General features: G+C 37.0%; 1 protein-coding gene across 2 annotated transcripts in view; it reads left to right on the top strand.

Annotated features, from left to right (window-relative positions):
* The window catches only part of gramd4a (GRAM domain containing 4a), a 57,249-nt gene that overhangs the window by 7,383 nt on the left and 23,572 nt on the right, over positions 1–26,294 (top strand). For both annotated transcript variants that reach the window (XM_041257532.1, XM_041257533.1), the window contains exons 2-3: positions 4,215–4,422; positions 11,073–11,193. In XM_041257532.1, coding sequence (XP_041113466.1) covers positions 4,215–4,422; positions 11,073–11,193 — 329 coding nt within the window. The remainder of the gene's footprint in view (positions 1–4,214; positions 4,423–11,072; positions 11,194–26,294) is intronic.

Genomic DNA, 26,294 nt, shown 5'->3' with positions numbered 1-26,294 from the left:
CTCATACCTCCTTTTCCCCCTCCTCTTCCCCCACTGCTGATCTTTCTATCTCTATTCTGCTTGAATCTACCACCCTCTCTCCCTGCTCTTGAAACAAGAACCTTGGTATCACCCATGACCACTCCCTGTCCTTCTCTCCTACTCTACTCTAGCGCGTTCCTGTCACTTCTTCCTCAGCAACGTACACATAATTTTCCCCTTCCTAACTGATTACTCCACACAGCTCCTAGTTCAGGCCATGGTACTGTCCCTTCTTGACTACTGCAACTCCTTCCTGGCCGGCCTTCCTGCCTCTGCTACCCGTCCGCTCCAGCTCATCCAAAATTCTTGTCTTCTCCCTTCTTCATTTCTCCCATGCTACACCGCTGCTCCGCTGTCTGCACTGGCTCTCTATCACTGCTCGTATCCAATTCAAAACTCTTGTACTTGCCTATTGCTGTCTTGACCATACTGCTCCCACCAATCTCCAGACTATCATTTCTCCCTACACCCCCTCTCACCCCCTCCGCTCCTCCACCTCCGGCAGACTAGCTGTACCGCCCCTCTGTTCTCCAGCTTCCAGATCCCGCTACTTCACCACCTTTGCACCTCAGTGGTGGAACAACCTACCCACGGATATCAGGACTGCTCAGTCCCTGACCACCTTCCAGCACCGCAGGACACACCTGTTCAGACAGCTCTGTAAACACTACAACTCTCGATCATACTGGACTATATGGCACCCGATTGTACCAGTACTTGTATCCACTTGTACTTGCACTGAACTGCTGGATACCTTGCTGCATTCAACTACTGCTCCTACCTATAACTACTTACTATATCTTGTATTTGATTTTACTCTTATCTGTACTCACGTTTTCTGTAATTGTTTTTATTTGAAATCATTATCGTACTTACTACGTGTTCTTACTGGTCTTCTATAAGCAAATAGTTGCTATAAGGTTTAACTTCACTTCGTCGAATTCGCTCTTACTCATAAGTTACTGTATGCCTTATTTTGCTTTTACTTGAATTGATTTTATTGTACTTTCATATCTGCTTTTATCTGTATGATATTCTGTAATGTGATATTTTATAATGTGATACTTTGTACTGTGACATTTTATAATGTGATACTTTGTACTATGATAACTTGTAAAAATTGTAAGTCATCCTGGATAAGGGCATCTGCTAAGAAATTAATAATAATAATAATAATAATTTCACAACAAATAAATATCACAAGACACCTGCATTGAAAAGGCAGTTAGCTACCTACCTACCTGTTATGAAAACAAGACTTGCTTAGCAACAAAAGACAATGATTTGCATTGATAATTATGTTTTTTTATTGTTTGCATATGATATGTCTCTTGTGGATTTACACTAGTTCACTGGAGCATTTTTTTTTTTTTTTTTTCTCCAATTGTTATCCAGGGAAGGATAATTTCTAAAATACATGCTGTAACAGGCTTTTTTTTTTTTTTTTTTTAAAGATAAATCAGTCATTGAATATGCTGAACACTTTCTAATGTGACTGTGAAATGTCAGTTGGGAAGCTGCTGCTTCATACCCTTGCTCAGTATTTTTTTTTTTTTTCTTTGTGAAACACCTGCATATTCATGGATTACAAGTGGATTAATAATGAGCTGTCAGCCTTGTTAGGCAGGACCCAAAGTATATGTTTTAGAAGCTTTTTTTTTTGTGGCTGCCTCAAGTATGAAGTTGGTGGGTTTATATTCTTTTTGCCTGATCAGGAAGATCTATCGCACATTGTTTTGAGCAGATTAGTTTTGAGAAGATAATACTTTTAAGTTGTGGTTTGGTTGCAAAAAAAGTATTTTCAGACAGTAAAATTTAGTGATACCAATAACATATTTTAAGTGGAACGAACACTGCCAGGAGTAGAACATTCCCAAAATCTTAACATGCACGGTAGGGCATGCAGCTCTAAATTTTACATGCCCTAAACAAGATTTTGCACGCCCAGGTGTGAAACTGAAAAACACTTTTCTGCTGCGGTTGATTCCACACCAATAGAGGACTCTGGAATGTATGTCCTGCTGTGTGCCAACAGTGTGTCTAGTGCCAACAGTTTCAAACATCCAATGTTCCACTGCTACATTCTCTTACTTGTCTTTTTTTTTTTCATCAAGTAAGCAAACATCCAGTGCTTAATTTGTGCCGGGGCTTGCCGGGGCACAGCCCCAGGACCCCTGTGCATGCAGTCATATTCCTGATACCTCTAGTTAATGTCGTAAAATGCTTTTTTATAAATTCTCATCACAGTTGTATCAAGTCTACAAGTTCTTACGTATGTGCGTGTGTGCTAAATAGAGACAGTCCGCTGCCACGTTTCTACCCGACTTTAAATTACTTTATGATTTCAGTTTGAGTGCCTTTAAGTAAGATGACACTCGCTTTTTTTTTTTATACACAAATACACTTCCTTGATTTAAAAAATGTCATGAATGATACAAGCAACTTCTTACACTACTTGGTTTGATTTAAATGAATAGTACACTCAAAATATGAAAGCTGAACATTCATTTCAACAAAGAACAATGACAACTTTTTAATGAAAAATATATTGTAGCCTACTTCAACAGGAAGATTAGCCTGCTATATTATATTACAATAACAAATTATAATCTGGTTCTCTCTGGCCTTTTTCAATGAATGCAATTTAATTGATACATAATAAAAGCATACTAAGATAACAGCTACCTAACCTAAGTTTAATTAATTGTTTTTGTAATCTACCAGCGGCTTTTGTTGCATGCACATCGCTGATAATAATGCAGACTGTGGGTCAAACCAGTGTTTGTGTTGGGGTGCGTGTGTTGTTTATTTTTTAATCAATGTCCTTCTGGAATACTCTGATTGGCTTTTAATTTGTTTGTTTTTTAAACCATTTAAATGCAAAACCATATCAAACATGCAAATAGGCTTTTTTTAACTTGTTTTTTAATTCATTTTTATGCACGTACTACTATTTTGCATATGATGTAAAATATGTGAATGTAAACATCTAACACTAGTATGTACAATGCTCTTTCAAATAAACGTGTTATGATTTTGAATGTGCTGTTCTTAAGGACGGTATTATTGTCATTGCATGAGCCCCGGCACCTCTTTCTTCACAAATTAAGCACTGCATACATCCTGTATACTATCACGTAAACAAAGGGGGGAGGCAAAATAGTTTAACAGTGGTGTACTCAATGAAACAAAATAACATTATTTTAAAATAAACTTTAAAGAATGTTCATAATTTGCTGAATCTCTGATTAAACGCTTTTTGTTATTTCCCCGCAGTTTTGGTAATCCATTGCAAATGCAATCCGTTATCACTCTGACAGCAGAATAGCTTAACCAATAGCAGCTCAAAACACTCTGGCATCACATTCTGTTGCGCAGTTGCACAGGGATGCAATACTAGAACACATGATGAGATGCTGGCTGGAAGTGATGTGGAAGCAAATAAGGAAGTTTAAATCTGTAATAAAGGGCACTGAAAAATTGTAGGTGCCCGACTCGGGCATGTAAGCAATTTTTTTTACATGCCCCACCGAAATATGTACATGCCCAGGCATTTGGGCAGTATCAATTTCAAACCCTAACTGCATACATTCATAGATACTCTTGCTCAAACCTGAGATCTGTTCATATGACAGTATCCCACTAGTACATTCTATAACTATTTAGTTTTATTTCAGTATGCCACAAAAATTGAAATATTCAGCTGTGTATTTTCTTCAACAGTTGAATAATGACGCGAGGTGGCTAAACCTTGGTCCTGGAGAGCCACAGTCCTGTAGGTTTTCTGGGTATATTTAAATCATCAATGGCTAAAGACCTGGAAAAAATGTTAGTGTTGACCAATTTTAAGAAAATTTATTGTTTCAATTAAGTAATTGAGAACGCAAGTGGATTGAAAATCACAAGACCCTGCGGCTCTCCAGGACCAGAGTTGGCCACTGCTGATGTAAAGTATATGCATTCAAAATATGTTGTGGCCCTTAAAGAATGGGCCTTATTCACAAATCTTTAAAGTTTTGATATTCATCAAACTGTTCAAAACTCTTGGTGTCTTCAATAGCAGCTCCAAAAAGAGTAAAGCATAATCCTATAACTAAAAATATTGAATACATTGTGGCAGCTTGTTTATAAAGTGTGCGATGAATACTGCTGTAATCACATCCTATTGTTCTGTTCATTTTCCCCCCCTCCAGAGACACCATTCATCATGTTAAGGTAAAGCAGAAGAGCTCTGTGTTGAACATGCTAAAACGGTTGGACAAAATAAGGTTCAGAGGCCACAAGCGAGATGAATTCCTTGATTTAGCCGAATCTCCAAACACATCAGACAATGAAGGTAGTGATGACATCCCAGTGAAGCCCCGTCCATCATTAAAAGACGCTGAAGACTACAGAGACCCTGTAAGTGCAGTTAAAACCTTTGTTGCTTTTGAAAAAATGACATTTATGGGACGTTGCTGAAAATTTGCTAACTTTCTAAACCTTTCTGAAACACCGTAATTTGTCTTTGTAGAGTCCTTTTTGTCCTTTTGATATTTACTGTTCTTAAAAGTCATTATTGGCTTTAGTGTTTTGATGTGTTGCATTCCTGATTGGTTTAATCTGCCCTGGTTATCAGAGTTTGGAATATATTTGGAAGGAAAGCTTGCCAACCATGTGCACAGAGTTTGGGTCTGCAAAGTGGCCTGAATTCCAATGATATTTTCATTGGTAAATTAAACCTAACAAGGTTTAAGCCTATGTTGTGTGCTGCAAAATCCAAAGCAGCAAAAAGATATAAATGTTATAGAGTGCATATTATACAAAAGCATGTGTCGGTGGCTTTAGAATTTACCATTTAAATAGATGGGGTACTACAACTCCTTAACAATAGTGAAGACAAACTAGTCCAAAGTGTGTATTATTCAACTTGACCATAAAACCCTGTGTTTTGTCTATCCTGACTAATGATAGTTATCTGTGTGTCGATGGGGAGTACAGTGTCAAGGAAATGATTGTATCCTCCTGCTTTGGGCTGTTTGAACCGATCCACTGAGTGCACAGTAATAGCTTGGCATTGGTACATCAATGTGTGCTTAGTCTTGCTCAAGTGTCGTGACTTTCGGTTGAACCTGTATATTTCCAGTCTGAGCAATTCACTTTAGAATTTCTTTAAAACTGATCTTATAAGATACAAACTACTGTGCTATTGGGTATATATTGGAGAATACAAATATATTTCCCAATCAGAACTTTCATCTCGCATGTTTAAAATAGAGCAACATTGATTATTTCCTTCAACTATAGTTATTGTGTAAAACTTTGTCTGGAAGGGGGTTGTGTAAGCTTTGAACTACTGCATGTGTGGACAGGGGTGGATAAAGCCATGTTCCAAGAAACAAGAAAATACCTACATGATTTGCAAGGCTGAGTCAGACTTTGAAGGTGAATACAGTACATGTAATTTGAAATGCATTTTCCTATAAAAGCAAGACTACACAGAAGCACAGTACAGCAGTATACTACTGTTCACTGATACTGTGCACTCTAGTGTTGCAAACTCACACATCACAAGGGAATTAGGATATGCATTGCTCTGGCTTGAAACATTTCTTGCTTAGTGATGAGAGGGTGTACATTTCTTTACCCTGCTGAACTACAGTAATACCTAACATCCCCAAATTACAGGTCTTTGTCTTGCGAGTTACCAACTAAAATGTCTATATATGATACATATATATATATACATATACACACACACACACATATATATACACACACACATATATATATATATATATATATATATATATTATATATAGTTTGTACACATATATAGTTTGTAGATTGAAAAAAACTGTAACACGATAATAGGATACATGTCAGATTTTTATTGTGTACAATATTATGACACAAATATTGTATATTCGACCACCCAAACAGAATGGCGGGCCTGTCCTTAAATTCATTCAAATATTTAAGCAATCTCTCTCTCTCTCTCTCTCTTTATAATATGATTTGAACTTCAAGTACTGTATGTTTTATTGCATGACTAATAATTTAGTAAAAGCAAATCATCTACTTGTGTGCTGCTTAAACAACGTTTATTACCTTGCATGTTCTCCTAGACGTTCCCCATCTGGTGGTGGCAAATCTGCCTCGGATTATGACAGTTTCTGTTTGTGACAAACACTGATTGAAGCAGTAAGATTCAGAGCTTCTAGATTCTTAATTAAAAGAAAAAAGAGTGAGAATAAGAGTGAAAATCAAATAAATAACAAAAAGAAATACAGTGACTCCTGTCCTAGGCATTAAAGGGTTAACCTCTGTCTTAGTGTTCCATATAGTAATGCATTGGCTTTGGCGCACAGGTGGGTCCTTGGATTTGCACCTCATCTGAATTTCCCATAGCAGTTCAAACAAAGTGCATATAATCAGTGGAAAACCAGAGCTGCATGGGGTATCAAAGCATCTGTGTGCTGTTCTTATAGGAGCTGTCTCTGGAGTATTTGTGTGATCATTGATACTGTATTATCAGTGGGGACTTCATTTTTTCCTGTTTTAACACAGTTACATTTCCCAGAGTAGTTCTGCACAGTTGTTGTGGTTTTAACAAAAATACTTCACGGCTCTATAGTTTAAGTATATACAGTATATACACACCCAAACCCTGACAGTTTCTGTAAACAAAACCATCCTGTTCTTTGAATCCAATAAAGGAGTTTAATGCAGTGTGTTTTGGCTTTCTTGACCTGCACATGTGTTGTACTAGTGGCTAAGAAGTTATGTTGGCATTAGGAACACATTGTAACCTTAGGTCAAATCTACTGACCTGGTGGAAACAGATTGTTTAGCTGGTCTCTATTGGAATATTTTATCAGAAATGGCACCAGTACATGATGGGTAAATTATTGATTTACTTTAGAATACTGCAGTTTTATTGCAAAGACTGAAACTTACAAAATTAATAGATTTCATGATGTCACTAAAGAACTTGTCCTCGCAAAACACATATGTTCCTCTAAAGGGTAATTTTATTGTGATATTTCAGACAAAAAGTCCCAACTCTAGTTAGATAGTGAAAACCCTTCATCTAATCTTTTAGAAACATGTGTAACAGGCACTGTTGTCTGATACACTGGTGTTCCTGATTATGATGAGGTTAAAAGCTCTGAAACGACACATGCAGACAGGTCTGGCTGTTTTGTACTGTGGATTAGAGCTTTTAACCTCATCTCATCTCGCCAACAGGGGACTGGACAGAATCTGAAGTGGCAGTATATCACGCCTTGCTGCCCGTTACACATGGAGTGGGCATTCCTTTGCAATTCCACTTTTTTTTTTGTTCTCGGGATTGGTGGCCTACTTGCAAGAGTTCTGGTTCTGTTTTGTGCATTCCTATGATATAGCCTTGTCTGATTTTGATGAAGGTTAGAAGATATTACCGGTACTCGTTCTGTGATGACTTGCTTTTTTGAATTGCTGACACCAGATTTACATTTTGATAAAAAATTGCATCAGAATATTCTTTGAGAAATTGACAGTTTATTTTTTCAAGGTGCTGAGTGGGTTTGTTCTAACCTTGCCAGTGGTTTATGTTAATTGCATACCTCTATCTTATGTGCTTACATAAATGCTGGTTAAGCCAATTAAATTGGTGTTGGCCCTAGAGGTTTTATGTTTATATAAAAAAAAAAAATGCATTCAGACACATTTTCATTTAAATTGAACTAGGCTAGGTGTCTGCTTTGTGGGCTTGCTACAGTGTTCTGATTTTTCATTTAAAAGCGAGCACAAATTGCAAGAAAAAGCCTGTTCAAAAAACTAATCACACAGCTTTTTAAACACTGTTTGTGCAGTGTAGACTTTAAAAATAACAACAATTTACAACGGTATTTTCAATAAAATGCACAGTACGTTTACATGTATAATGCTTTCTGTACTGTAATTTAAATTTGGTTTAAGTGTTACTGTAATTTCAGTAAACTGACATTATCCATTTGGCTTAGATGCAATAAAAAAAAGAAAAAAGAAACATTTAAAAAAAAATAAAAAATGAAAGGGCTAAAAATTAGTTTTCCCTGCCACATTGTAATGTGAATATACTGTATAACACAATTTCCTTTGCAGACTGTGTCAATTTTTTTAACAACTTTTATATGAAGATTAAAAAAAATAACGAGGAAATCAATTTTGCTATGTTTCCATGAAATATACTGTAATAATAAAGTGTATGGAAAACCTAAAGCCCCTTTCACACTAGCACTTGGACCCGGGTTCTGGCTACCCGGGTCACAATTGTGCATACCCAGCAACCAACCTCAGGATGTGGATGGACCCTCTTTGACCCAGGTTGAGCAATAAAATGCATAATGGCTGCTTGTGAGCTGATGAAATAACAAACCGCCATGCCTGCTTGAAGGTTTCACTTCACGCTGATTTGAGACACAGCATGAGACAGATTGCAGCAGGGATGAAGAAACACTTGCTCTAAGCAACATTTGGGCCGACAGTTAAATCCAGAGAAGCTTGGATGGAAGCATCTGTAACAAGCTGCTTCCAGGACATTGATACGCACATTGTGCACTTGGGTCTGTCACCCAGGTCAACCCAGCTTTTATTAAAAGCAGTGTGAAATCGTGTAGCCGGCCCGCATGACAACGGATCTTGACCAGGTAGGTTCTGACCCAGGTAGAGCATGCCACTGTGAAAGGGGCTTTAGTTAAGTGTGCTTTCTCTAATTGGATAAGCTTCCTTCTTACCTCGGACTCGGGACAAAAAAAAAAAGAATAACATAACTAACTAAATAAATAAACACAAACCCTTCCAGATTAAGTAGAAAGACTAACTGCAGGAATGGTAGAAGGTAAACAAATAGGTTGACTTCTGTACTGTAAAGCTAGACTAACAGCTGTAAATAATTGGCCTGCTGTATCTGGTAATACGACACCAGCAAAGGCATCAGGAGCTTATATTGTAATGCATTTACAAGCTAGCAATCAGATTTAAAATAAGAAAATACATTTGTGGTGTCAGATGGCAGGTAAAAGTGCTTTGCAAACAGAACCTGTAAGATACAACAATATAGATATTTGCTAGGTTTCTTATACATGATTACAGTAGAAATGAAGAAAACTGGAGTAGTATCACCATTGAAACAATAAAAACTGCAAGCCTCCACTGTAATAATTCCTCAAAACTTAGGAAAATGACAAAAATAACCACTGGCGTAATATGGGATACAGAAATATTATTCGTTTAAAGAGCATTGGAAAATTGAAGTACAGAGCAGAAAGTATTAATACAATGGGTTTATCGTTAACTGATATTACACTCCGAGACAACCGAGGGCCTAATGACTTTGTTATAGTAGAGAACAAATCTAAACACAGGGGCGTAAACATACAAATTCCAGTAATAAACCTACAAATTCCAGTAATTCTATTGAGTCTTCACACTTTTTTAAACAATGGTAAAGGAAACCTGAGCGCCAAAGCTATTGAGCTAGAAAGTATTCAATTTATGAGCACACAAAATCAATATGTGAAAATGTATTTAGAATAGAAGCTCAAGGCAGTTATGCTACAAAATGATACACTGGTATTTATATGGCAGGTGAGAAACAAATCGCTAAGCCTTATAAAGTTATAGGTAATTTTTTAAGTGTTTTGAAACTGAGGACCTTTTTAAAGGCTATTGACCATTACAATAGCTAACCTAACAGGTAATGAGATTTGTATCTGTTCTATAGATTTTGTTAATCTATTTTTAACTAATTGTAATATTTTTTTTAAATGTGTGTGTGTGTGTTTTTTATATATATATATATATATATATATATATATATATATATATATATATATATATATATATATATATATATAAATATATATGTTCCTCAGCTTGTTCCTGGAAGGTGATTATGTATTGGTGTACAGTGATAATACGGTACAAAATAGTATTAAAAAAAATGGAGCAAAATGGAACAAGCTAAGACAACTCCAAACAAGATTAATTTCTTTAATTAAATTGCTGACAAGACATTTTCTTAAATATGTTTTACATTATAAAACAAAATAGTTTAGGGTATGTGCTGCAAAATGTCTGAATTTATTTTTGTAGAGAATAATAACTTATTTTATATAGTAGTCCAACAACAAACATTCAGTAAAAGCAGTACCTTAATATGGCATGTTTAGAATAAGTCATTCAAAACGCACAATGTTTCTCATTTCAATCTGAAAGGCATGACTTGTGCTGTGCTGGTTCCTTGCTAATGATTTGAGAGAATGCAGCTCCCTGCTGCCCGTACCTCCAGAAGAAACCATATGATGGGTGCCTAATTTTAAGATGTTGTTCTTTCCAACTGCTATGAAGTGCACCTCCCTTTCATTTTACAACAAACCAATTGTAATACTGTAGCCAAACTTGCATTACAGGTTTCAATTAAAGGAAAAAAATCCTGCCTGGTGAGGTTATTTGTGCAAGGAAGTACCATGTGTTCTATGGTATGGCCCTACAACATTTCTATTGGGTTTTTCCCCTGCCCGTCATACAGTATATCCCTGATGCGTAGCACTGCTGTTTCATTCTGAAGCAGCAAGGAGGCTGTGCATTATACTGAGAAGTAGCTGGGAGTCACAACAATGGATTCAGTGGTACACCAGTCTCTTTAAATGCTACTGATTTAAAATTATGAAAGTAGGATCTTTTTTTAAGGGGGAATACGTCCTTTGTGATTGCAGAATTTTTATAATTCACCCCCTGCCTTCTTTCAAGGGTAACAGTGTGGGATGCAGAGTTTCTTTGTCCTGCAGTCAGCACTTTCCTCCTTAGTGTACTGTACATGCGGTGGTTACTTTACAGTGCTGTCCAGAGAATTGAATCATGCTTGCATTTGAACAAACGATTCATTTTATTTGCTAGAAGCAGATTTACAAAGGTTTTAATTATTTTGGCCCCCCCTGAGGATTTGGGGATGTTTTATATGCACAACCTTCTGGAATTCAACGTTCAACAAGGCTTTTTGTCCTCATTCTTCCTCCCTGATTGTAATGTTTTTGTTTGTTTAGGCTGGTCCAGGGAATCTGGTGATGGCATCAGCATTACAGGACTTTCAAAGAACGGAATCGGACCGACTAAACGAGATCAAAGGTCATCTGGAAATTGCCTTATTGGAAAAACACTTCTTGCGTAAGTAGTTGATTAATCGCTATTTAAACCATCTTAATTTTTTATGAAGTGTGCATATCCTGACATACCAGCAAAGTATCAGCAGATCCTGCAGCCTATTGCTAATTCACTTAGTTATTAAGCTTAACAAAATTGACTTATCCTTGTTTTGTTTCTTACTTCCGTTAATGATTCAAAACTACATGTTCACCTGATTTTAGCCTTGAAAGCTGCACAGGGACATATCTAGTTTTAAGTACTGCCAAATGTGAATGCTCTTGCAAAGCTGCTAAACTGGTGCAACAATTTTAATGAACCGTTTGTATTAATTAGAATGCGTTTACCAGAGACAGGTTAAACTTGAAGTGGAGAGCACAAATGAAGGTCAAAGCAAGTAACTGCACTTTTCAATGCATAGTGCAGTGGTTTTTCAGTGTAGGGACCACCTTTTTTCCCACGGACCACTTGCAATGCATTTTTTCAAATCAGCGTTTTGACACTACTTTTTATGTGTACATGTATAAAGTACAGTATTTATATAATGTACCTAACTTTATGAGATTCCTGGGTTTAATCTTCACTACCAGGTCAGCAAGGAATGTTGTCATTTTGCACATTGAAAGTTGCTGATGGCAAAGTTCCTGTTTGTTTTGTTTAAAATTGTTTATTTTTTTGACTTTCTGAATGCATTGTAGATTAACCCTTTGCAGTCAATTTATTTCTGCGCTTGTCAGGCACGTCAGGTCCCGTCTGTTTTCGCACACACTGTTCATTTTACACACGCTGTTTTAATTTTTTCAGAGTAAAACAGGTTGAATAGGCAGTGCATGGCAAAATGACATCAGTACTGTATCTTCAGCCAAGCCCCACCCCCTGTTCGCTGTATTTTTCACATACATCTTTATAGACATGCATACTGATAAATCCTCTCCTGATCACTCGTTTTATCACCAAATTCCTCAATACTATGACATCTCAAAAAGCTCTGCAAATGTCTGTGACATTCTATGAGCACTGGATGTGCTGCATGGGGCTACTGTATTGCTCAGATAAGTCCTTTTTTTTTTTTTTTTTTTAAATTCTGCTCCTATCCATCTCACTCAGCCATTGAAAGGTTTTCTCTGCTTTTTCCGGAGAAAAAACGACTAGAGACCTGTGCTTGACGTCTTTTTTGATGATGTCAGACCTGGTCCGGCATAGGACCGCAAAGCGTTAATGGCATCTCAGTTTGGCAGGTTTAAGAGTTTTGTTTGACAAAACCTCCTCCTGACAAATAAAGCACTGTGACTTGGGTCGTCCTCGGATCCAGTAAATGTAAATACGTGCTGGTCCCCTCAACCATTACTTTGTGTAGCAAATTAATCTATCCATTTCCTTTTTTTTTTTTTTTTTTTTTTTTAAGTGACCAATTTTTATTATTTTTATTTATTTCCCCTCAGTTTGAAATGTCCAATTATGTTTTTTTTCCTCACTGCACTGAGTCCCCACACAGCACAGACGTTCTGAGGGTGTGTGAGCATCTCAAATGCATAAAGCCAGAATTGCTTTTACGCCAAGCAATCCATAGCAGAGGTGGGCGGGCTACCGATCACAGGGAACAGAGACCAGCCCTGCCTCTTATCCACTCTGAATGTGCTGAGTGTCTGGCCAGTAGGCTATGCTGTTGCACAATGAGGAGAAGCAATCCCTGCCGGTTTCCGATCCCGTCAGAGCCAATGCGACGCCCCCGTCGGGGGTCCCCAGCAAAGTTCGGCCTCGTTACACAGCCTGGACGCGAACTGGTACAGTCCAAGCTGTGTGACTCGTCCTGCACTCCCAGCGGCAGCGCTTTAACTGGATGAGCCACTCTGGGACCCCACTAATCTATCAATTTCTAACGCAATTTATTGCACTCACTAATTGCCAACTTCACTTGATGTTTTTTTTTTTTTTTTTAAATCCATCCCAATATGCGTTTACCATGCATGAAAGGGTTAAGCAGCCACAAAGATTTAGTCACTGTACATGCTGGACCATTTGTGTATATATAATAACCAGTTTTTTACAATCAGTTCTTGATAGTGACAACAATGGACTTTAAATGTAGAACCTCTCTAAATGCATCCACATGGTTTTATTTTAGCTTGTCATCTTGGGCTCATTTGGAACAGTAGGAACTTTGGCCTATTGGAGACCTTCTCTTGTTGTTCATTGCCTTGCCCTCTGTTAATTATACACAGGCATATAAATCGGTGTCAGATGATTTTCAGCTTGAGCAAGAGTTTGATTGTTCACCAAAGGGCAGGGCAGTATGCCACACATGGCCTTATATTTTAGGAATAAATACATTCTTAACAGGTTTAATTAAAACAAATAAAACTAATGTATTGTCGTTAAGATTGGGTCAAGTACTGTAACTGGACTGGAATTTGCTTGCGAAATCATTGTTACCGTCCATGACAAACCTGGTGTTTGGAATTATTCCTCTAACAATGGCCCTCAGTCTGGGCCTGTCTAATGAACTGTTTGGAGTAGAATGTTGATTAGTACCCTTTATGGTCAATTGTGATGACATTGGCAGTCACAGTACACATTTTTGGTTTAAAGCAAACCCCTGTTGGAAGTCCACTGTTTTGCTAAAAAAAAAAAAAAAAAAAAAGTATACCACTTCACATGGCATGACCCATACCCCTTTATAAATGATGTAACATTTATATTCATAATGAAACAGTACAGCTTTCATGCAGATTCTGCTTAATACACATCACAAAACCACCACAGTTTGCCACTGTTAGAATTAGGCACCAAAAAGAGGTGTCATGGATTGGATGGACCAGGCAGGACATTAGTCAAGCCTATGATCTTGCTCTGTAAAAGGGTAGGTGTTGGTTAAGCACAGTGGTTTCGATAGAAATGGGCAAATAAGAGATTTGAAAGTGATTGCCATGGGATATATTTCGCTTTTTTATATATATATATAATCAGTGCCTTGCAAAAGTATTCAGACCCCTGACCAATTCTCTCATATTACTGAATTACAAATGGTACATTGAAATTTCATTCTGTTCGGTATTTTTTTTTAGAACACTGAAACGCAATATCAATTATTATAAGGTGACATTGGTTTTATGTTGGGAGATATTTTGAAGAAAAATAAAAAACTGAAATAATGCATAAGTATTCAACCCCCACACATTAATATTTGGTAGAGCCACCTTTTGCTGCAATAACAGCTTTAAATCTTTTGGGGTAAGTACGTACCAGCTTTGCACACAGTGTCGGAGTGATTTTGGCCCATTTTTCTTGGCAGATTTGCTCCATATTGTTCAGGTTGGTTGGATGACACTTGTGGATCGCAATTTTGAAATAGTGCCACATATTCTCAATGAGATTGAGATCAGGACTTTGACTGGGCCACTTGGATGCTATTTTGTACCCTTTCCCTAATCTATGCATTTGTATTACTTTATCTCTAACTTCTGTAGAATGCTCTTTGGTCTTCATTTTCCTTCAGATTCACAGCCTTACCAATGATCCTTCAACAGTGGGGTTTTTATCCAGAAAATGTGACAGGAACTTTTAATGGTTCACAGGTGGAGGCCAATGGTAAGGTAATTGTGTCCTCGTTAGGGCAATTTCTTTCATCGGTGCAAACTGGGAGCTTCCACAGCACAGGGGTTGAATACTTATGCAAGCAAGATATTTCAGTTTTTTATTTTTCTTAAATATTTCCCAACATAAAACCAATGTCACCTTACAATAATTGATTCTGAGTTTCAGTGTTTAAAAATAAAATATCAAACAGAACGAAATTTCAATGTACATTTTGTAATTCGGTAATATGAGAGAATTGGTCAGGGGTCTGAATACTTTTGCAAGGCGCTGTGTGTGTGTGTGTGTGTGTGTATGTATATATGTGTGTATATATATATATATATATATATATATATATATATATATATATATATATATATATATATATATATATATATATATATATATATATATATGTGTGTGTGTGTAAAATGTTTTTCATATGTGTTCTTCCTACTTGACATCTTCTGTAGTATGCTTTTTCTTTGCCATTGCTAATACTGACACCCCTGAAAATAGCTTGACAAGTTACTGGTTTAATTAGTGTAGTGTCCTTAAACACTGGTTTAGGTAAGCTGTTCCTCAAAGCAATATTTTTATTGTATTGGTTAGTTATTCACTAGTAATACTTTTAAACATGATGATCTCTAATTTGAAGCTCAATGACAAAATCTAATTTTTTTGCTTGCAATGTATAACTAAATTCATGAGTTAAGTTATAGATGAGTGTTCTTATATGTGATAAAACCATTGTTTTTCAAATAAGTGCATGATACACTGAATGATGATGTCTGCACTGCATGTACGGACATGTCCTTTTTGATTTATTTTTTGTAAACTGTTTCTGTGTAAATTCCAGTAAAAAGGCGAGGCAGGAAATGCATGTTGCCTTTCAAGTTGCTATTTGAGCGCTTGGTGCTAAAAAGGACCATACAGGATTACATAGATTTTGAAAGACAACAATAAAAATGTCCTATATTTTGTACTGTTATATGCAGTTTCCTGTAAATATCCCTTATGTTTTGTTAAGTGGTTAGTTGACTGCCTAATAATAGGTTTATATTATGTAAAATACTGTATTATCTGGATTGTTTTACCAACCTCAGAACACTGAAACTGCTGTCCTGTTATCAGTGCCATTTTTTCATATTTGCTAATTTACAGCAGTATTTCAACATACTGTGGGTACTTCCTTGTCTGGTATTAAATTTGGAATTTTTTTACGTCTGGACTTTCACAGCAATGTGACCTTCCAAGCTGACCCCCTGGTTTTTACCTTGATGGAGAACTGGATCCATTTCTCTGCAGTGATGCTGCTTTTTAAACAACTGGTTAACTTCCAAACAGTGCAGGCAAAAAACACTTTGCCTTGTTTATGCACCATCAGTATTTTTTTATGGGTCATAATTTAATTTAACCATACGGATTATCTTTTTGACTTCTTCATTATGGAAAAGGGCAGTTGCACAATATATACGTTGCTCTTTTAAAAGAAGCCTGGCCTAACATTGTTCCAAAAATGTACTGCTTTTATAATGCCGGACGCGCAGCTATTTCATCTTTCACTTTAACAAATCTGCAGTAGGATATTATTTTTGATCCCATTATCGTACTGCATTTCTTCCAGCTCCCAGTTGAATGAGCTGTTCTAGCACATAGCAAAAGGCTTTTTTTCAGAGTCCTAGATGACTTAATGTCACTGCATGCCAAGATGAAAGATGTTAGAAGGTTCAGGAAGAAATCTATCAAGTTGACTTGCACATACTTTATACTCCTAGATAGATCTCTGGTTAAATTCATAAAAAGGTTAATCAGCCATTGAGACAGAAGCTGACATACATAGATGTACAAAAATGGTTTTCTTTTAGCTGAGGATTTTTGTTTTAACACGTAGTGCTTCCTGTAGTCTTCGTAAATGCACAATCTTTCCAATTATAAATGACACATAATGAAGGATAATCTCCCTGTCTTTCATTGTGGCATGTTATCTCTGTAGTTACCAGTTTGATGCAGATTAGACAAGCTTGGTTAACCATGCACGTAATGTGCAAATGTTTTGTGGCGTTATAAAGAAACATGCTAATTGTTTTGATCCATAGCTAATGTGGCAAAGTGGCTGCTGATAGTGAACAGGTGTATAGCAGGTGTGGTGCTGGTGCAATAATCCAGAGAAACCACCTGACAAGAAAGTACATGTCAAATGGTTTGTTTATTATTTGTTTATAATCCAAGGGTCTGATGACCAGACAGTAAATAACGAGCTTGCAATACACAACCATGTGTACTGCACAGTATTGAAAAAGGGTTGCAGCCCCATAGATAATACGCACAGTACTTAAACACACACAATTGGACACACACACGATCACCAGTCCAAAGTGAGTGCTCTCAGTGCTTGTGGTGCAGTACAATATAATATGTGCTTTATTTATTTGTGAACGACAGTGCTAACAATGTTAATCATGACTGAAGTGCAGTGTTTAGCCGTCTAGTGCTATAATCATAAAACAGACACGGACAAACAAACAAAAAACACTCAATGAATATTTCCAATACTCTTTCTCTGCGTCTCTCACGGTCCTTTCAGTTTCTAACCCAAAACCGAGTGAAGGAAATGGTTAGTGTTTCTCTGGCCCCTCTTATGCTCTCCCGCATAACCCCTTGGTAAACAATTCCAGCTGCATCTATTGCTTGCAGCTCCTACCTCATTTACCTTCCAGGTTAATACGTTCCTGCAACAGAGTCTCTCTTCCATCCAGGCTGACCGACTTCCCAACCTTGGAAACGAACTGTCAGGCCAGCCCGTCCAGAGACTTCTCCTTTCGCTATTTAGCACCTAGCTTACTTTATTTAGTTATTTATTTATGTATTATTTTTGACCAGGAATGGTAACTTGAGATCCGGTTAGGCCTAAAAATCACATTTTATTTATTTTATAATTACTACTGTATATGAATGATTTCAAATGCAGGATGTGGCAAACCACAACTAGATGGGTTGAGACGTTGCTACTGACATGCAGGGCAATTTAATAGTTTCATGTGCATGCAAAATAATTTGAATACTGAATTAATTTCTTAATTGTCCACCAGCATCATTTTATAGCTTCAACAAAGCTGTTCATCCAATGGTATTACAGTTCTTGTGTTATAAAATAAGAGTAGAATTTCACAGAAAATCTTTCTGTAATCTGCAGGTTTGGCAGTATACAAAATCTGCCTGTTCTGTAATGTTTCTTATCTTATTAGGTTTATTTTGTAGGTGTGTTTCTTTTGCTGCCAAAAAAACCCAACATATTCATTAAAACGATGAAACATAGATGCTCACCCCAGTATTTGTATAATTTTGGAACGTTTTATATGCCTGCTACAGCCTGCAGACGCACCCATTTATAAACTAAAACCAACTCCTGCGACATAATTGCGCATGTGTGTAATATATTTTCTTTTAACAGAATAAATGCTTCTGAGAAGCAACTTGGATATGCCTTTTACAGGAAGTGCAGAATGGAAGAGTGCAAAAGGCATTTCACCATTTTTTAATTGCCTCCGCCCTTGAATAAGCACCGCACTTAGATATCAGTTTTGTAATAGACACCTCCCTCCGCACTCTCAATAATAAAACATGTACATTTTTTTCCCTTTCTGATCAACAACTTTGCTTAAAAGCTAGGTTCTAGGACTTCTTCTCCATCCTGATCAAGCTGTATCTGCAGAAGTAAACTTCAATATACGCCTCCCTCAAATACCCTAAAAACCACAGTAAAAAATGGCACAGTTCAGAAACTGAAGTACTTCTCATTACCACCACCCTTGAATAAATGCTGCAGCTGTTTTTAGCAATTTAAAATAAACACACTGCATTAATTCAAATTAATACAGTGCTTGTTTAAACATAGTGTGTGTATCTTTTAGTTCAATTTAGTAAAATGTGAGATTTATGGGAACTATTTGGCTATTAGGCTCCTTAAGCCTTTGTTGTTATTAGTGTGGTTGTTAGTACCAGATTATTTTTTTTTGGATTTAACATTTATTGAACTTTGTATTCAGAAAGGCTCAGCTTAGTTCTAATTCTGCAGACTTTTGTTTTTCATTTTCAAGGACCTGGCTGTGACTTGCACTATTGAGTGACATTCCCGTTCGCCTTATGTTGTGCCAACCTTTGTGGCAGAACTTTTTAAGCAGGAATAAAAGAAGTTGGTTAGTGCTGAATAACTGGGTGGAGGGCAGTGGTATTTCATTCAGCATAACACACCATGCCTAGGAGCTAAAAAGAAAATGTTCAGAACTGACAGGGATCGGTTGTGGGCAGACAAGAGGGCAGTGGCCCGGATCTTACAATTCATGGAGATGGAATCGGAAGGTATTTAACAGCGGCATGTAATTTAGGTCTGCTTCAAAGAGGTGGTTGTTTGTTTAAATTTGCCAGAGTTGTCTGCTCAGTTGTCAAAGATATATCTGTAGTGATTTTACAGTTTTCAGAACACCATGTAAGGGACATGTGTTATATTGTGACTAGTTTTCCATACATCCTAGCCCCTTGAGCTGTTATCATGGAAAATTACAGATCGGTAATATGTATAGGTATACCAGGTCTACAGTATAGTGCAGATACAGCCCTGTAAGTACGTTCTTGAGTCCGAATCGAGGTACTGTGACCTCCTTTTCCTTGGGTTCTCACTATTTCTTCAGAACTGCTTGCTTGGTTTTGAGTCATCCTGCTTGGTCATTTTTAAGAAGTTATTCCTACTTTTTCACAGTAGGTGGGCTGAGCTGTTGAAGGTTATGTCTTTGGAATCCTTTGTTTGATTTTAATAAATCTATGCATGGACATTTGTTATGAGAAGTGATACTCGCTTGTGAGTCTTTCGATCCGTTCCAGTCTAGGACCATGTTCAGGCCATTTCCTTGCATGTTAAACCTAGCTGCCCAGTGCCTAGCTCCAGTATGGTCTTTGATTGTTTAATAGAACATAGATGTTAAATGAAGCCATTAAAACCTGTTTGGAACAAGGTCCTGGGTTACAGTGAACTACAGTAGTAGATACAAATGAGTATCACTAGATCTTCTGTAGAAGTACGTCATAGAGACCTACTTTTACCTGATACTGTCTCTTTTATTTCATATGTTTGTCCTTGGTGGTGGATATGCATTACGCACATACATTGTTTTCTTGTAAATTACCCTGGCTCATCAGTGAGCCAGAACAAAACAAAATCACTGAATGTCTTTTTCCACTGTAGACTGTTACACTGCAATGTTAAATACAGCTGTTCCTGTATATATCACTTTACAGCATTAAAAGTCTTCGGTGTACAGGACTTTCAATGCCTTTCGATTGTCCCACTGTAATTTCCTGTCTTCAGTAACCTTATGGAATTGGGCTTGATTCACTACGTACAGTATGTAATATTTGCTACACAGTCAAATTAACTGCTGATGTTAACCAGATTGACACTGTGTGACCAGGATTTACTGATTATGCCAGTCAGTTCAATACCAATTATACAACAGTGTGCTTGATCTGGAGTAATGCTTTGGGGTCAGGAAAGGATTTCTGTGATTTAAACTCAGAGTTGTAGTAATTGTTTATTTTCCTACTGTGCTTGAAAATGCCATAATGGCTATTTGGTTTCTAAGCGGTCTCAGATGGAAACATTTAAAACTTTACTAGAAAGTTCCTGTGTTTTGAATAGGTAGATCATTCTACATTAGTCTTGAATCATTTTCTTGCTTGAATTACGCTAGCTTTTATTTCCTTATGTCATGCTACATAAGTGGTGATAGGGACATAAAAGGCACACAAAATAATGAATTGCCGGGGTGTCATGTTCACTTGTTCCTAAATCATTTAACACAATACCATAGCTAACAATAATGAAAAAAGCAAATGGAACTTTATTGAAGGACAGAAAGTTGCAGGCTTGTGTGTACAATGTGTGCACTTAACCACCTAACCTCCTTAACTACAATTTAGCTTGCCAGCACAGTCATCGTGCTATTTAGAAAGCTAATGGAATAGCCTGTAGAATGTCACATACTTTGATTAGCCCAAATAGAAGTAAATAGAAGTCTACTGCTGTGCAACAATTACAAAATGGTACCTTTTATTATTGTTCTAGTAAAGCCTGTGGCAGCTGGAAAGATTGACTGCAGTGCACCTTGAGTTTTGCATCTTCATTTTTAAAAACACTGCAATTAAGAGTGCTATGTTGAACAACGAGGAGCATACTTGTAAATTATACATACGACAGCAGCAGTGTAGTCCTTTTCAAATTTGTATTTTCATAAGCTTTAAAAATGAACACAAACCATCAGTGACCTTAATTCTCAACACCATCCTTTTGTTTGTATTATTGTTCACTGTACAGTATATACAGGCAAGTGTTACAGAATATGGTCATTTTAAAGTTCAGACAAAGTTAAACGGCAAATCACAGTAAACTTGTTATTTCATTTTGACAGTGTGTCTGCTGGTTTTACTCAAACCTCCTTGTGTTACGGTTCAGTTATCAAAACAACACAATCATGTTTCGCAGATTCTGTGATTCTCTTGAACAGTTTACTTTTTATTATCCTGTAAAATTCAAGACATTGAGTCTCCCAGAACATTTGCACACATTACTGTAATTGCTTGCTTAAGTGAGAATGGAACAATATTTTACCTATATTTTAGCCTTTACCCAATGCGCCACTTGGGAGCCCCTATCCTTAAATCGTTAGTAAGGAGTAGAGGTCTTCACAGGTCCAAATGAGTCAACTGACCCAACCACGAACCGACAATTATTTACCCGACCCAACCCGATGTAAAATTCTTATTAGACCCAGATCCGACGCAGTCTGAAAAAACAGTGTAACGCTTTTCCTTTCCTCAGTTTAGTATATGCACTGGCTAGTTATAGTATTAAAGCAGTTTTTTTTCCAGTCTACCTGTAAATCTGGCTGAACTACAGACAGTGTTTATTCCATGAACCTACACAGAGGATTGTAAAATTAAATGCATAATATGTTTGTGTAAAAGATACAAAGAAATACATTATCTGATTGCTGCTGCGCTCTGCAAGCCATGTCATGTGCTACTGGGGGAAGCCAATCCATGCAATTTTTTATTACCAAAGAGAGCCTCTTTAATAGTAATCGACAGTTTGGTATTACTGAGTAAACTAAATCGGACCCGGGTCCTCAGGTCCGTGTAGACCCGTGAAGCCCGCTAGTAAGGAGTACTAAATTACAATACATGTGTTGATAAAGTTACTCCTAATATTGACAAAAAGCTTCCATTATTAAAGTTGAATCCTAGCCTGAGACTAAATGCCCTCCTGAGGGTTGAATTTGAACCCAGGGGTGTGTTCGATAGGCAGAGCGCTCCAGAGCGTTACGTGCCGCTTTCTATTGAACGACCTGCACGCCGTGAGAGCTTTGATAACGTTAGCTAACGTTCTGAGGAGTTACTTGGTGGGCGTTTCAAAATGGCGGAGGTACAAGTACAATACCAGTGCGACGACTATGATGTAATTCCCCCACATATTGGATTTTTTGTCATATCTGTGTGCATTCTTTATCGTTAAAAAATAAATAAATAAATAAATAAAATAAGTAGTTTTTTGGGTTTTTTTGCTAATAGTTTTGCTATTTCTGGAAGATTAGGCTTCACAGTGTGTCTTAGCTGAAAAAACACAGCAGTATAGTCTACACCGAAAACATATTGAACGCAGCCCAGGTCTCCAGAGGTGCAGACCATGGGATAACTGAAAATGATCCCAGTGTGTTCCATAGCCATCCTTTACTCTGTTATATTTAAATTAACAGCGTAATTGTTCGGTTATTATTCCTTTTAAACAAAGTGAATCTGCAGCATCGCACGCAACGTTTGAAATGCTCATATTGTTATTGTTTGTTCGGTCGGCCTCGCATTAAGGAGTATTTTCTTAACTGCATTTAGAAAGACACATAATGGACGAATCGTGCTGTGTTAAAGGTGAACTATATGTAACGCTGTTTTTTGGGTTTTTTTGCTAATAGTTTTGCTATTTCTGGAAGATTAGGCTTCACAGTGTGTCTTAGCTGAAAAAACACAGCAGTATAGTCTACACCGAAAACATAACCTTTTTTGGTGGCAGAAAGGGGATGTTTAGAATAAGAACTTAGGTGCTTTTGCATGTATTTGAATTTACTGCCGCTAATGCCATGGTGTTGGCTCTCGATACTAGTGTAATAGAGGCATTAAACAGCAGATTTTTTACACAATCTTCCCTGTTCATCCAAAAACAACGCTAGTGCTGTATTTTCTGCCATCTTGAACGTTCTCTCTGCGTAACACACAGTTCAATAAGAGCTAACTTACGTTGCATAGTGCCACAGCAGAGCACTCTGCCTATTGAACGCAGCCCAGGTCTCCAGAGGTGCAGACCATGGGATAACTGAAAATGATCCCAGTGTGTTCCATAGCCATCCTTTACTCCGTTTTATTTAAATTAACAGCGTAATTGTTCGGTTATTATTCCTTTTAAACAAAGTGAATCTGCAGCATCGCACGCAACGTTTGAAATGCTCATATTGTTATTGTTTGTTCGGTCGGCCTCGCATTAAGGAATATTTTCTTAACTGCATTTAGAAAGACACATAATGGACCAATCGTGCTGTGTTAAAGGTGAACTATATGTAACGCTGTTTTTTGGGTTTTTTTGCTAATAGTTTTGCTATTTCTGGAAGATTAGGCTTCACAGTGTGTCTTAGCTGAAAAAACACAGCAGTATAGTCTACACCGAAAACATAACCTTTTTTCGTGGCAGAAAGGGGATGTTTAGAATAAGAACTTAGGTGCTTTTGCAGTGTTAATTTTCTATGTAACCAAGAGCACATTAAAAATTAATTGATATATGTACTATAAGACTTTAAAACAGTACCAAGTTGAATAATTGTTGAAAAAAATACATTTATTTATTTTTATTTTTTATTTTGCGGTACAACAACACTTACATACAATAGAAATGTCTTAATTGCAAGCATAAACTGCACTGTAGCCACCTGTAAATAAAACATGCAACAATTACAGTACTGAGGAACAATGCTCTCAATGTAGTTTTCAGTCCGTACAGGACTCTTGCATGTATTTGAATTTACTGCCGCTAATGCCATGGTGTTGGCTCTCGATACTAGTGTAATAGAGGCATTAAACAGCAGATTTTTTACACAATCTTCCCTGTTCATCCAAAAACAACGCTAGTGCTGTATTTTCTGCCATCTTGAACGTTCTCTCTGCATAACACACAGTTCAATAAGAGCTAACTTACGTTGCATAGCGCCACAGCAGAGCACCTATTGAACGCAGCCCAGGTCTCCAGAGGTGCAGACCATGGGATAACTGAAAATGATCCCAGTGTGTTCCATAGCCATCCTTTACTCTGTTATAATCCCTGGCTGGGTATGAAATCCTCCGAGAAGGGGATATATGGTAGTGAAGGCGGTCAAATGTACATATGTCTGACTTCACAGATTTCTCTTTTTCTGGAGAACTGCTTTTCTAGTTAGCAAATGTTATTGCAGATTCTGTAGACGTAGTGGGGTTTCTCCATGTCCATATACCTGTCGGATCTGTGTGACACACTTTTGCAAATATCTGGTGAACCGCTCATCCAGTTGTCATGAAACTTAGTATTAAGGTTATTTAACATAAGTATTATGCGTTTTTCATGCATGGGGAATAAAAAACTAAACATTTTTGGCACAAATAGTGCTGTACATAAAATTAAGTAATATACCACTACCAGTGCAACAGGTCACCAACATTTCTGGAGCAAAATAGGTTTTATAGGTGTGATTGATACTTTTTACAGTATTAGATTCAAGGAACACATGGGGGGTACCTTCCTGTCTGTTCATCCATCCTACATTTTTGCATATATCTGGATAATGAAATCCTCCTGAAACATAGTAATTATTCTGTACTATTCTGTAAATACTGGTATACAGTATGTCATCGCCATCAACTTTTTCATCGCACCGATGGCTCTAATTTTAAATGTAGGGTCATGGTGGGGATGCATGTTACAGTATTGACAATCTTTTGCATGTCCTAAATGTTGCTTGAATGAAGCTGATGCAATAATATAAAACAGGAATAGCGCCTTGTACCAGATGTATTTTCACACATTTATCTGTACAGTAAGATATTGGTGTCCTGGCCTTGGACCTTGCTTGAGCAAACAAGAAATCCTGTTTTTCATTTGCTGTTAAAGCAAAGAGCTATCCCATGGGGCCACATTCATCATTGTTACTCATTGCAAAAATAAATCACCTTGGTAAATGTCAGTTTTTATAAAAATATTTTATTCTATTTCTACAATTGTTTCTTTAACAATATGTGCTTACTAATGTTACATTTCAAACCTTTTTGAAAGCTGCGGTATGTTTATCAAGCGTTCCCTTAGAGACCATGCCACATCTTTTTGTTTTGTTTTGTTTATGGGCTGTAGAGAACAGTCATGAAGCTTTAAGGACTGTTTTATGGAACTGTGAAGGGTTTAACACTAATTACTAAATCAAGCTGGTAGTTTATGAAACCTTTTGTCAACTGTTAGAAACACTCAACAATAGCATTGTCTTATTAATGAGTACACAGCTGTATTCTATTTTTTTCTTTCAATTAAGTTTGGTTACGAGTGTTGGCATGTAAATATTAGCCATTTCACTGCCGCATTGTTTTAACATCTAGTCATATCACTGATGTAGTCCACATGCTTTGAGGTACAATACTGGGCCCAATTCACAAAGCTTTTAAGGACTGTAAGTAAACTGACAAAAATGAGAATAAACACATAACCGCTCTCCTCCAACAGTTTTTTTTAAATAAGTCCATAGCAAAATATTAGTTAAAACAGTCCTTGATGTTTTGTGATTAGAGTCCACTGTTTTTAAGCTGGTACATAACTGTTTTCTATCTCTTATTTCATTAGATATGCCGTTCCTCTAACATTACACCTCCTGGACAAAACATTTCTAGTTTCTACTTTTAATTAAGTTTCTTTCTGTTTTTTGTAATCTAAGAACTGTGCATGTCACCTGCGGTGAAAAGTCTCCCCTGGGTAAAATACATGTCAGCTGACTGAATCGACTGTGTCTTGTTCCCTTTAGACATTGGTTTAGGAGCAATCAATAACAACAAGAGTTCATTTCTAGGCTATAAGTCTTAAGCTTGTTAAATCTGCAGTAAATCCTCAGTTTTGGAGATATTTCAGCAAGTAATTAGGTACGCAATTGCGCATTTTTAATCAACAGGATTTTTGTTGTTGTTTTTTTTGTATTACTATTTGGAAACTGTGCTAACTCTTATTTGTCATGTTTACTGTATCTACATATGTGACTGATGCATGAGGTGCTCAGTGAAATAATAGATTTCTGATAAAACTCAAACCCAAGATGTTTAGTTGGTATTTTCATTTTGTTTTCTCAATTTTAATATGAACAGTAGCTGGGGTATAATTGTAACTTGGAACGCTTGAAATAAACCGAAACCCATATAGCATTTTTCAATAACTGTACAAAAACCTG

Source organism: Polyodon spathula, chromosome 8 (assembly GCF_017654505.1).
Source record: "Polyodon spathula isolate WHYD16114869_AA chromosome 8, ASM1765450v1, whole genome shotgun sequence".
In the NCBI taxonomy this organism is placed as follows: domain Eukaryota; kingdom Metazoa; phylum Chordata; class Actinopteri; order Acipenseriformes; family Polyodontidae; genus Polyodon; species Polyodon spathula.
The sequence above is the reverse complement of the archived record's forward strand: the minus strand, read 5'-3'. Positions and strand labels throughout refer to the sequence as shown.